At 35.8% G+C, this 14,349-nt stretch overlaps 1 protein-coding gene across 2 annotated transcripts; it reads left to right on the plus strand.

The window, feature by feature from the left end:
* Positions 1-9,837: 9,837 nt before the first annotated feature.
* Positions 9,838-12,780, plus strand: LOC107492632 (DET1- and DDB1-associated protein 1). Of its 2 annotated transcripts, none has more exons than XM_052263340.1 (5): positions 9,838-10,048; positions 10,647-10,933; positions 11,646-11,706; positions 12,189-12,250; positions 12,363-12,780. In XM_052263340.1, the coding sequence occupies exons 2-5, from the start codon at positions 10,850-10,852 to the stop codon at positions 12,435-12,437; spliced, it is 282 nt and encodes a 93-aa protein (XP_052119300.1). In that variant the 5' UTR covers positions 9,838-10,048; positions 10,647-10,849; the 3' UTR covers positions 12,438-12,780. The 2 variants fall into 2 exon arrangements, with proteins under 2 accessions (XP_052119300.1, XP_015969163.1); XM_016113677.3 differs by having other exon boundaries at positions 10,693-10,933.
* Positions 12,781-14,349: the final 1,569 nt, after the last annotated feature.

The raw sequence follows: 14,349 nt of genomic DNA on the forward strand, positions 1-14,349 counted from the left end.
AGTGTCATGAGGTGTAGATACAATGTCAAAAGATCCTATTAATAGTGAACTAGTAACCTAAGGTATACAGAAATGAGTAAATGACGTAAAAATCCACTTCCGGGCCCACTTGGTGTGTGCTTAGGCTGAGCATTGAAGCTTTCATGTGTAGAGACTTTTCTTGGAGTTAAACGCCAGCTTTTGTGCCAGTTTGGGCGTTTAACTCCCATTCTTGTGCCAGTTTCGGCGTTAAACGCCAGAATTCTTGAGCTGACTTGGAACGCCTGTTTGGGCCATCAAATCTCGGGCAAAGTACAGACTATTATACATTGCTGGAAAGCCCAGGATGTCTACTTTCCAACTCAATTGAGAGCGCACCAATTGGGCTTCTGTAGCTCCAGAAAATCCACTTTGAGTGCAGGGAGGTCAGAATCCAACAGCATCTGCAGTCCTTTTCAGCCTCTGAATCAGATTTTTGCTCAAGTCCCTCAATTTCAGCAAAAAAATACCTGAAATCACAGAAAAATACACAAACTCATAGTAAAGTCCAGAAAAGTGAATTTTAACTAAAAACTAATAAAAATATCATAAAAACTAACTAAAACATACTAAAAACAATGCCAAAAAGCGTATAAATTATCCGTTCATCAGCTGAAAGCAACGAAAGAAGCCAAAGAAATCAAATCAAGCCAAGCATATCAATACCCGATCCAAGCCCAATATGGTTTCAGAAAAGAAAATCTCTCTATTTTGCTTAACCAAAAGCAACGTTCATCTCTCTTTTGTCCTAGTCAAATCAGAGTTTCAGAAAAGTAAGAAAGAGAAAGAGAGATAGCTTCTTCACCAAGCTAGTCACCAAAGAAGCAAGAGAGAGAAGGATTAAGCTTGAAAGGCAGATATCAAATCACCCAGATCAAACCAAATCTAGCTTTGATTAAAGGTAACACATTTCCTCTTGCATGCATCAAATCTTCATCTCTTCTTCCCAACACTCTGCTCTATGCGAAATGGGATACAAGAGAAAGAGGATTTCTGTTCTTCTCTGCTGTGTATCTACGGTCTTAAACAAGACTTGGGGACTAAGTTGGTTTTCAAGGGCTCAGATCAAGTTGACCATTGGAAGATTTCTATGGTTGCTATTTTATGGCTTTCGGCCAAGATGAGGAAGTCAGAAGCAAAGTTTCTACTCTAAGGTTTATTGAGAAAAAGTGAATTTGTGGTTGGTGAAGCTCAAGGCTCAAGGTGTTGACCTTGGGAGAAGATCCCAACAACATGCAAGGAGAATAAAAGAAGACTTCCTGCTCATTCAGAACCAAGGAGAGATAACCAGAGTATTGAGGTTTTGTTCTGAGAAGTGTTCTTTGAGAAAGTTCAACTAACTGGACAGTGTAACCTAATCAAAGGTGCATTCCGCTAGTATGAAGAACTGAATCAGAAGTTTGCTAATCTGGTTTTCGCATAGCACAAAGGCTGCTGATAAAGTCAATCTCCTTCATGTTTTACTGATTGTAATGAACTTTTCTAAGTTTATCTTTCTGTAATTTCTTGAGAGAAAAGGCATTGTGAGAAAGTTCAAGTAAAAGCCATGAGTGAAAAAGGCTGAGTGATACACTTGAGAGAAAAGCTTAGAGTTATTTTCTGATTTCTTTAGGTTGGTTAAGTGTCTTATATCTTGTACCTATTTGGTATCCCTTTCTTAGTTGGGTTAGCACTAAGAGTGAATAGTTAGGTATTAGCATAGCCAAAGTCAAGTTAGGTTAGAACTTGAGTGTGAAAGGATTGGGTCAATCCTGTGAAATTGGTGTATGTAATACTGTTAACTATAGTGAAATTCTTCCATAGTTGTGGAGGAGACTAGATGTAGGTTGCATAGCACAAGGCAACCGAACCAGGATACATGATGGTGTTAGCTTTTCTTTTCTCTGCTGAGTTCTATTTTCTGATATTCATGGGACAAAAATAAATTGTCTCATAAATTTCCACTGCTGAGTTCAAACAGAATCTGAATTGAAAGTTTGTTTAAAAGGGTGATAACTGCAAAAGAAAAGGAAGGCATAGATTCAACCCCCCTTCTCTAAGCCTACCACAACCTTCAGATATTATTTTTAATTTTAGATAATTAGATTTTAAAATTATTAGGATTAGTTATAAATAGGAATTTAGATGCCATCAGATGGGAACTCTGTACATTTAGACAATACATTTTACCTGAATCCTTATTTTTCCTCTCAATCATGAGCAACTAAACCTCCATTGTTAAGGTTAGAGCTCTGTCTGTTTGTATGGATTTATTCGTTTGATCTTTCTAATTTAATCCATATTTTGATTTATATTTCAATAATTGTTTTCGCTCTTTATTTTATGAATATGGGTGGAACGGAAGTATGACCCATGTTCTAATTGAGTTCTTGTAAAACTTGGAAAAGCTCTTTACTTGAGCAATAGCTTGAAAACATATTATACTGAATTTCTAATTGTTTGTATTTAACGGGATACGTGACATATAATCCCCTTATTTTTGGATAATTAGGATTCTTTTGGCATATAAACTAGAATTTGATCATCACCCTCTAATTGGAATTAATTGACCAAGGAATTGGCAGTTAATGAATTTTAGAGGAGACTAGGAAGGTCTAAGGAATTAGGGTCTAGTCACATATAGTTTGCCATGAAATTAAATCTTGCATGATTAAAATAGTTAGTAAGAAAAATAAATCCGAAAAATAGATAACTCTGAAACCTTAAGTGCTTTCTCAATATTTTATTCCCAACTTATTTATCTGCCTGTCTTTAATATTCCAAATTTACTGTTAATGCTTTTGAACTTCTAACACTATTTTCTATTTGTCTAACTAATCCTATCAAACGCTATTGTTGCTTAGTCCATCAATCCTCGTGGGATCGACCCTTACTCACGTAAGGTATTACTTGGTACGACCCGGTGTACTTGCCGGTAAGTTAGTGGGTTACAAATACCGCACCAAGTTTTTGGCGCCGTTGCCGGGGATTGACTATGATTAACAACTATTAGTTGTTTGATTGCTTAGATTAGGCGTTTTGTTTTTAATTTTATTAAAATCTATTTTAAGAAAAAAATAAAAAATAAAATAAAATAATTTTCAAAAATAAAAAATAAATTTTTAAATAAATAAATAGCACCAATATTTTTCTTAATTTCTGAAATTAAGTTTGGTGTTACCTATTTATTATTTATTTTATTTAGTATTTTTATTTTATTATTTTACACAGATTACCTCACTGGAAATTTTCTACACTCTGACGTAGAGATTCCCATCTTTTCTTGTTTTCTGCTTGTTTATGCGCAGGAACAGAGACAAAGAACATCTTTTAGACCTTGATCCTGAACCTGAAAGGACTTTCAGGCGGTGTTTACAACAAGCAAGGCTTTACAAGGTTGCAGAATCCACTATGGATCCGAATAATACTAATAATGCCAATGGGGCAAACCCGAATAGGAATGAGCAACAAAGGAGAGTACTTGGCTCTTACTCTTCTCCTACTGCAGATCTCTATGGAAAAAGCATCATGGTGCCTCCTATTGCTGCGAACAATTTTGAGTTGAAGCCTCAACTGGTCACTCTGGTGTAACAAAATTGCCAGTATCATGGTCTTCCCCATGAAGACCCATATTAGTTTATTTCTAGTTTTCTGTAAATTTGTGATACTGTGAAGACAAATAGAGTAAACCCAGATGTGTACAAACTCATGCTCTTCCCGTTTGCACTGAGGAATGGAGCAAAGCTATGGCTAGATTTCCAGTCCAAAGAGAGTTTGGATACTTGGAACAAGGCGGTTACTGAGTTTCTCACAAAATTATTCCCACCAAAGAAGCTGACTAAGCTTAGGATGGAGGTTCAGACCTTCAGGCAGAAGGATGGTGAGACTCTGTATGAAGCTTGGGAGAGATACAAGCTACTGACTAGGCAATGCCCTCCGGATATGTTCTCCAAATGGACTCAACTAGACATCTTTTATGAAGGCTTGGGTGAAATGTCCAAGATGTGTCTAGATAATTCTGCAGGAGGTTCATTGCACAATAAGAAGACACCGGAGGAGACTATTGAGTTTATTGAATTGGTTGCTAGCAACCAATACTTATACTCATCTAACAGAAATCCTGTGAATTCTGAGGCTCCTCAGAAGAAGGGTGTCATGGAAGTGGAAGCTCTTAATGCTATTCTTGCTCAGAACAAGCTTATGTCTCAACAAATAAATCTACTTACTCAACACATGGGTGGCATACAAGTCTCAGCTATCAACACCCAAAATCCACCACAGGAAGTCTCCTATGACATTGTAGGTAATTTTGTGCAAAATAATAATTATGATTATGCTCAACCTTCTTTTGAACAAGTGAATTACATGGGGAGTGCTCCTAGGAATCCCAACAATGACCCATATTCTAAGACATACAACCAGGAATGGAGAAATCACCCAAATTTTGGATGGAGGGATCAACCTCAGAGACCTCAGAACTTCAACAATAATTCTCAGGACGGTTTCCAATAGAACAATGATTTGGAAGCAATATTGACAGGTTTTAGACAGGAAACCAGAGCATCCATCAAGAACCTGGAGATTCAAATGGGTCAAATAGCCACCAGAGTTAATGAAATTGATCAGAGGACCACTAATAGCCTTCCTGGTAACACAATTCCGAATCCAAGAGAAGAATACAAGGCTATCACCGTGATAAGTGGACAAGTGCAAGTACGGAAGCACAAGTTATGCAGGAAACCAGAGCCTCCATTAGAAATTTAGAGGTGTTAGTGAGCCAATTGAGCAAGCAAATACTGGAGAGGTCTACAAGTACTTTTAAAGGTGATACAGTGGTGAACCCAGGAGAAGATTTCAAGGTTATTCAATTGAGAAGTGGTAAAGTAGCTGGCTCTGAGACCAAGGTCAATGAAGAGTTAGTTGAAAAAGAAGATCCAGAAGAGAAGAAGGAAGAAGTAGAGCACGCCCCTCCAAAGCGTGCGGACAACCTATTCCCAAACTCTCTTGACACTTATCCTACACTGCCAAAGGCTCCTGAGTACAAGCCTAAGATGCCGTATCCTCAGAGACTTCAAAAGGAGACCAAGGACAAGTAGTTTTCAAAGTTCTTAGAAGTCTTCATAAAGTTACAAATCAATATTCCTTTTGCTGAGGTTTTGGAGCAAATGCCTATCTATGTCAAGTTCATGAAGGAGCTGTTGTCAAAGAAAAAGCGTTTAAAGGGAGATGAGACAGTAGTCCTGACTAAGGAACGTAGTGCTGTAATTCAGAATAACTTGTCAAAGAAGATGCCAGATCCAGGGAGTTTTCAAATTCTATGCACCATTGGGAGCACAACCTTTGAGAAAGCCCTATGTGATCTGGGGGCAAGCATAAATCTAATGCCCTTATCTGTGATGAAGAAGCTGCAAATCCAAGAGGCACAACCCACAAAGATAGCATTACAGATGGCAGACAAATCTATGAAGCCTGCATACGGATTGGTGGAGAATATCTTGGTCAAAGTGGGTAAGTTCTTCCTCCCAGCAGATTTTGTGATTCTTGACACCGGAGAAGATGAGAATGCCTCTATAATTATAGGAAGACCATTCCTAGCCACGGGAAGAGCTCTGATTGATGTAGAAGTGGATGAATTAGTGCTTAGAGTGCATAATGAGCAACTGGTCTTTCATGTCTTCAAAGATATACACTCAACAAGTGAAGAAGAGAGATGCATGCAGGCTGAGCTTATTGATCTAAACCTTCAAAAATCCCCTGATGATACACAGCAGAATCTGCAGCTCAAACCTCCCTTGGCAACAATCAATAAAATTCCTCCTGGTATCAAACCTAAATTTGGTATTAGGAATGCATCATCTACCAAGGAGGAGGTTCCCAAAAAGAAAAAAGTACCCAGAGGATGGAGAAACAAAAAGATCCCCACTGAAGGTTTCTCCCCAGGAATGAAGGTAGTGTTGACCAGCAATCTAGCATGGGTTTATACAGTAATCAGAATCCTCTCTCTGGAGCATATTGAGCTACGTTATGGAGACACAGGAAAGAAGTTCAAAGTAAGGGGTGAAGAGCTGAGCCCCTATGATCCTCCTCCTTAGAGGAGCTGACCGTCAAGCTAGTGACGTTAAAGAAGCGCTTGTCGGGAGGCAACCCGATAATTTCATATCCTTAGTTATTTTTCGTAGTAGTAGTTTTCTTACTTGTTTGATTTTTATTAAGTTCTTACTAATTTTCTTATCATGCAGCTATTTTATCACAGGAACCGAACACCTCAAGCTAAAAAAAAAAGAGAAGAAGAGCACATGACGCACAAGCGTCGCTGACGCGTACGCGTCATATGCATGTGCGTGAAAAATAAAATTTAAAAGAGAGTTGCGCGAGAGTGGCGCAGGAATAATGCCTTTCGCACAAACAAGCCCACGCATACGCGTACCCCACGTGTGTGTGTCGTTTGCACAAATGCTCATCCACGCGTGCGCGTGCATGACGCGCACGCGTCGTATGAAAATATTGGTTCCAAGCCACGCGAACAGCGAGTTATGCATGGTCGCGGCTGCCTTCGTGCGAATCGCACAAAACCCATGGCACGCGGACGCGTGCCTGACGCTAACGCGTCATTAAGAAAATTCGCGACCCACGCGTACGCGTGCTGCACGTGTACGCGTCGCCTGCGCCGCACAACTCCACTAGTTCGCCGCCCAGTTTTTATTTTTTCTTTCCCTCCTTTCCCAATTCTTAATTCTCTCTCGTTCTTTTATCCTTTTTATTCTTCTTCCATCTTACTATTTCTTTTTCTTTTCAGTTCTTCTTTGCTTGAGGACAAGCAAACCTTTAAGTTTGGTGTTGGCGCTTCGCGTAAAGGTTTTCTGTTTATTCCTATAGCATCAAAAGGGAGGCGAATCATCTTCATTGAGGAGCACAACCTAAAGAATAAAACAACCGCTAGGATAACTAAGGTGGTTGAGTTCCTTTCATTTTTTATTCCTCCCCTCTTTTTCTATGTTATGTTCCGCCTTCCTGATATTTTGCTTTGTTTGCTGCATGATCCTTTATTAGTTAGAATCCTAGGAATAGTTTAGTTTTTTTTTAATTGTTTTAATGCTGAAAAGATGTTTCATGTATCACTTACTGAACTTGAATCTAAAGAGAAAAAAAAAAGAAAAAAGTGATGTATTGCATGAGAAATTGAGTTAATTTTAAATAGTCTTATTTACTTAAATGTGGTGGTATTAATGGTAATTCTGAATGCATGATATGAATAGTGCATATTTGAATTTGAATCAAGGGATGTTGATGTATAAGGAACATGAATTTAGAGGATTATTATGACTTCTCTGAAATAAACAAAAATTTAATCTTTGAAGCAAAAGAAACAGCAAAAGAAAAAAATAGATAATAATTAATAAATAAAAGCAAGGTCCAAGGCTCTGAGCATCAATGACTAGGAAGGTCAGACATGATTAAAAGCTCAAAGAGTTATTTCCCTAGTCATATGCTTGTAGTGTAATTGTGTCAAGTAATCCTTGAGACAGAACACTTAGAGTCGAGACCAAGTGCGCTTAACAAAGTATGCCAAAGGCTTTGAACACCACTGTCTGGGAGTAACTGAAAAAAAAAATCAGGACTCAAAGAGAGTCCCCTAGTTAAGTGCTTGTGGTATTTCTGTGTCAAGTAACCCTTGAAACAAAACATTTAAAGTCACGGCTAGGCTCAAGGTGCAAAGCACCAAAGAAAAATAAATTAAAATAAATTTTGCTGTGTTCAAGGATTAAACTGAAATATAAAAGATCAGAGAATTCATAATATTATCCAGATTCTAATTCCGAATGACATTAACATTCTTCTGATTCAAAGGAGAGTGAGATGCCAAACCTATTCAGGATTGCAGTTGTAAACCCCACTATAAAAAGAGACACGAGCTTAATCGAACTCTCATTCTCATGCAAATTCACATTATAAGCTTATATTAGTTTTGGTTGCTTGAGGACAAGCAACAGTTTAAGTTTGATGTTGTGATACGTGAGCATCTTGTCTATCTTTTCCTAGTGAATTTGCACTTAAATTGTTGAGTTTAATTAAGAATTAATTATATTTTAGCCACTATGGATGCTATTTTAAGTTTTGGGGTAATTTTATTTATTTTAGGTAGCATTCGGCAGAATTTGACGGAGTTTCTGCAGCACAAGAATTAAAGAAGATGGCTGCGAGGAGCGACGCGCACGCGTGCCTGACGCGTGCGCGTGATCTGGAAGTATCCATGGCGACGCGTACGCGTGACTGACGCGTACGCGTGACTGACGCGTACGCGTGATTCGAAGATTTGCTCAGTGACGCGTCCACGTAACTTGCGAAGAAGACCAGCGACGCATACGCGTGACTGACGCGTACGCGTGACGTGCACGATCTGCAGAATTTACAGAAATCGCTAGCGTGGATTTTGGACCGCGTTTTGACCTAGTTTCTTGCCCAGAAAATACAGATTGGAAGCTACAGAATGGACAAACAAGTGGTCCCCACCCATCAGCTGAAGACTTGTTAATTAATTCGAATTTAAATTCAAATCTTATTTTGAGGAAAAGATATTATTTTTAATTTTAGATAATTAGATTTTAAAATTATTAAGATTAGTTATAAATAGAAATTTAGATGCCATCAGATGGGAACTCTGTACATTTAGACAGTACATTTTACCTGAAACCTTATTTTTCCTCTCAATCATGAGCAACTAAACCTCCATTGTTAAGGTTAGGAGTTCTGTCTATTTGTATGAATTTATTCGTTTGATCTTTCTAATTTAATCCATGTTTTGATTTATATTTCAATAACTGTTTTCGCTCTTTATTTTATGAATATGGGTGGAACGGAAGTATGACCCATGTTCTAATTGAGTTCTTGTAAAACTTGGAAAAACTCTTTACTTAAGCAACAGCTTGAAAACATATTATACTAAATTTCTAATTGTTTGTATTTAACGGGATACGTGACATATAATCCCCTTATTTTTGGATAATTAGGATTCTTTTGGCATATAAACTAGAATTTGATCATCACCCTCTAATTGGAATTAATTGACCAAAGAATTGGTAGTTAATGAATTTTAGAGGAGACTAGGAAGGTCTAAGGAATTAGGGTCTAGTCACATATAGTTTGCCATGAAATTAAATCTTGCATGATTAAAATAGTTAGTATGAAAAATAAGTCCGGAAAACTCTAAAACTTTAACTGCTTTCTCAATATTTTATTCCCAACTTATTTATCTGCCTATCTTTAATATTTCAAATTTACTGTTAATGCTTTTAAACTTTTAACATTATTTTCTATTGTCTAACTAATCCTATCAAACGCTATTGTTGCTTAGTCCATCAATCCTCGTGGGATCGACCCTTACTCACATAAGGTATTACTTGGTACGACCCGGTATACTTGCCGGTAATTTAGTGGGTTACAAATACCGCACCAAGTTTCTGAAATAAATAGTTCAAAAATATTTTTAGTGATTTCTTAAATTTAACTTGTATATATTAAAGAAAAATTGTTTAGATAATCAATTTTAATGTTTTTGTTATTATTTAACTAGTATAAATATTAAATTATTTTTAATAAATATAAGAATAAATTATTATTTGACTAAAAATTATAATTTTCGCTGATAATATAAAATTGCTCCATACTAAAAATAAAAATGTGGATTGAAGTAAGGTTTAGAATTTAAAAAAGATAAATAAATAAAATAGAAATACAAGCTATCCAGACTCCAGTAGTAGCAGCACATAGAAATAGAAACAGAATAATAAATGAAAAGCTTATTGGTACCTTTTTGACACGTATCCCCTGAAATGGACAATGTTGTAATTTCCGTGACATGAAGCTTTCTTCTCTTCTCTGTTCTCTCCATTGGACTCAAACGAGACAACTATATAAATGGTGGTTCCCTCAACTTTCTATTCTCAGCAACCACCTTTTTGCGCTCACAACCAATTTCACCACATTCCAGAGAGATCTCAGCTCATATCTCAGATCACGCTTCCAATTTCACACTCTTCCAATTTTCTTGAAGGTTATTCTTGTTATTATTATTTTTATTATTAAACACTGACAAGTTTGGCACTGTAACTGAAGTTTGGCAATTGTAGATAATCGAAGTTTGGCACTGTAGCTGAATGGTGTATTTGGACTTTGGAATCCCTTTATACTGGAATTGGAAATCATGTATTGAGTTTTTTTGCATTCTTTTGTGGCTTTTGCTTCTGATTGTTGGAAATGATTGGATTTTTGTTGATTATTTGCTTGTTAGTTCATGTTGTTTATAGGAACCTAAAGTTCCTTTTTGAGAAAGATTGAAGTGTGGATTTTTGTCAATTTCATGCATTGAGAAGATTCAAGTGTGATTTACTTATAATTTGGCAAGGTTATTAAACTCTTAGTATACTCTTTATGAGTTTAGGTCCCTAGAACGAGTTTATGCGTCTGATTTACCCAGGATTTATGAGTTTAGGTGAACTCTTGTGTTTGATAAACTTTATAGTATCTGGGATTTCAATATCTCTCCAACTTTAGGAGATTGCTGCATATGTTTCTGTTCAAATTCATCAATTCAGTTTCAGGCTCTGCAATGAAAATTCCACTTATCCGTTTATTATTTTAATAAATTGCAGCCTCTCAGCAGCTGAAAATATAATCTTTTTGCAACTGACAATGTAGGATTGTTGAGTTAGGACAATTTGGTGTTATTCAAGCCATGAAAACTCAATTATCCATGAAATTCAAGCCTCTACTTGCAACTGGTTCCTTCTAGGGAGGATTTTTTTGTTGTCGTCTTCTCTTTCATCTATCAAAAGTTTGTTGCAGCCTCTGCCTCATGGATTCTGTCCTTGGTAATTGGCCATCTTATGATCCTCACAACTTTAGCCAGCTTCGAACTTCAGATCCTTCTAGATCTTCTGTAAGTCTTTTTATTTATTTCAAAGTGAATTTAAGTATTTGAGATCACTAGTTGAATACATTCCATCAACTATGAAAACTTGCTGTGTTTGAGTTTGATCTTCAGATTTTGTTATGAAAAGAGAACTTCCCTTTTTTTGTTGACCACCCAGTGTCCTTGTTCTTCATCTAATTTAAATTTTAACTGTTAACTATTTATCTTCATAAAAGACTTTCTTCTAGTTAACCGAATTGCACATTTGAAGAGAATATTTCTGAAATGTTGATGTTGGAACTTGGTAGAGAATTGTAAGATAAATTACGTTGCAATGTTTTTGGTCTCAAGTTTGTTTTCATTAGTGGGACTTACCTTTTGAAATTTGGATTGTTATAATGAGTCTTGACAAACTTGGATATCCACAATTCATTTTGTTGTTGTCCCGAGGTGGACTGTTCAGCATTGCTGTTATAGGCAGCGTCGCCTTGGAGGAAGATCCCCATTTATTGAATATGAATGCCTGAATACAACAAATATGGTTTTTAATATAAAGATTTTGAATTGGTCCTTGTTTTATTTACATCCTTTTCTCGCTAAGCCAGGACTAAACCAAGTTGCATTAGAACTTTTAAAGCAGCTGCACTGTTTTTGTGTATAAGAAATCAATCATATTATCAATCACCCAAGCTTATTTATCAGTTTGCTTTCTGAAGAGGATATATTGTTTTTTCTTCAGAAAATGGCACCGGCCACTTACCATTCTATTCACAACAGGGACGTACCACCAGCCGATCAAGGTAGTGAATCTACTAACTCATGTAGTAATGTTTTGCTGTATCTATTTGGTTGATGATCTGTCTATAGTATTTCTCAATCATGCTTTAAGAGGAAGTGATATGGCTTTTCATTGCTATGAAATTGTTAGTTGAGGTTGCTAAGAATCCTAAATCTCTTCCTTTACTCCTCTCATATCCATAATTATGACCAACTAATAGTCACCAAGAGCTTCCCATCAGTTTGTTTTGACATAGGTCAAGGTTATCAAAATTCAAACTCGAGTTAACTTGTAAACATTTACAACTTAAAAAGTTTAGTTCTCAAATCAAGTTCATGAGTTGAGTTTTAGAATTCAAGTATACCTGAGCTCCCTTAGTTTAGCTAAACTAAAGACTTTGGTAATCTTAACATTGATTCCATTCAACATTTGCTGTCAGGCTCAATGACAGTTTTCTTCTTTTTCCTTGAGGGTTTGCTAATCACTTGAAATTTATCCTAACAGTGATAAATACCGAACACAAAAATATCCTTCTAAGAGAAATCTACCGGCGTGCAGAGGAGAAGGTTAGTCTTGAAAGTTAAAAACTTCTAACATTTTGGCACATTTAAGTTATGCAATACCTACATTCACACATCACTGCAGATTGATCTAATAGCCTTACCATCACCATCGCAGTTGACACCCAAAAGAGCTGCATCCGATAACCTCATACCGGAGCATGGATCCAAACAACCAAGGGTTTCAACGTGAAAATTTTTCTTTGACCAACAAATGATGAATATGGTTTGTGAACAACTCTTTCAGAAGTCAGATATGCCCTTATGTAACTAAGAAGACTTTGGCATGTTTGGTATTGTAAACTATCTTTTCAAGTATAGAGTTGGTTAGCCCCAGCATAATTATTCAGTGAATGAAGTGAGATAGTGATTATGAATTTCATTGTAGATTTTGTGCTATATGCTTGTCCAATGTCCACATAAGTTAGAAAGAGGCAGAAGCTTTGATTCAGGATTTTGAGGATTTGCAGTAGGTATGCATCATAATCTAGTGCCACATTCTTTATTTTTTATTTTATATGATCTCTTTTTACTCACATTCCTTCCTTCGAAAGGTTTATCTGTTTATACAACCATGAGAATTTAAAAACATCTGTCTAGTTATTTGTTTGAATTGTGGTACTAAAACGGGATTTAAATAAAATCCTTTTTCTACTCCATTTTATACAAATAAACGAACTTTGTTTACTAAATTAATAATTGTTCATTAAAGAGATAGATTTCCATGTATGGTTAATATATTAATATAAGGATAAAGTACTGTTTTAACATATAATGTTTGAGCTAAGATATAATTTCGCTTCTAAAATTTAAAATTTTGTATTTTTGTTCCAAATATTTTATTTTATCCTATTTTAGTAATTTGGTCAAAATTAAAACCTTTTCTGAGTAGCAACAATAATGGTATAAACTTAACTTTGACATATCTCATGTTAGAGATATAATTATTTATATTGTTTTTTTTTATCAGTTTAAGCTTTTAGTATAAACTTTTAGTATAGGTGGTTTCATGACATAGTATTAAAGTTTATGTTTAAAAGGTTTAGAGTTTAATCCTTGGTAAATTTTAAAAGTGAAAAAATAGCATAAAGCAGAAAAAGAAGAAAGATCTTTAAAGAAAACTGATCCTCTCTTTTTTTTTGTCATGAAAGTTATCCTCTTTTAACCCTTGAATTGGCCATGACAAAAACAAAATTGAATAGGCTTTTAACATTTTTGGTTGGTTGTAGCTCAACCATTTGATGGAGGTCGAGCTTACGGCTCATGGTATATTTAGGTCTTAATGCCCATTAATGTAGATTTTTCTTATAATGTTTGGGTTAAGTTATATATAAATAAAGAGAACAATGTTTATATGCTTGGTCGAAGAAAAGGGTTTTGGAGGCCCAAAACTCTTTTAAATTGAAAGCGTAAACAGATCCAAGGTAGAAAATTGACTTTTCTAGTCCAAAAAACCGGCGATACTCCAATAATGATATATAACTTCTCCTGTCCAAAAAAAAAAAATGATATATAACTTCTCACAAATTTTCCCAAAAGGGTTTTGAAGGGAATAAATGAATAATATACATGCTCAATGGTTAAACCAAATAGGAAAATCAAATAAAAAAAATAATGGTTTGGTGAAGCTGAAAAATGATTTTGAAAAATAAGTACTTTGCATAAAAAAATAAAACTTATGATTATGTGTTGGAACTTGGAAGAACAAAACAAATGGTCAAAGCCTCAAAGGTCAAAATAGAGAGGAAGAAGAAATAAGCAAGAGGTGGCCGCCATCATCGCTTCTCCTTTTCAAAATTTTGTGAGCATGCTATGTACTTTTTGTTTTTCTTTTTTCTTTTTTGATGGCTTCATGCTATATACACTACAACAAATCCCCGGCATACAATGGCAGCGTTTTTGCGGCGGTTAAAAAAACTACCACAAATGAATAATGGCAGCGATTAATGTAGCAAAAAGGAGCCGTACAGCTATTAGTTTAGCATTTAGTGGCGGTTACGCTTTATAAAATTGACATATTATAGCGATCAGTACAACGAAAATAATAGCTTCATTATGTTTTACTATTAACGGCGATTTTTTCCAATCGCCACAAAATAAATTTA

Source organism: Arachis duranensis, chromosome 6, assembly GCF_000817695.3.
Source record: "Arachis duranensis cultivar V14167 chromosome 6, aradu.V14167.gnm2.J7QH, whole genome shotgun sequence".
Taxonomy (NCBI): Eukaryota; Viridiplantae; Streptophyta; class Magnoliopsida; order Fabales; family Fabaceae; genus Arachis; species Arachis duranensis.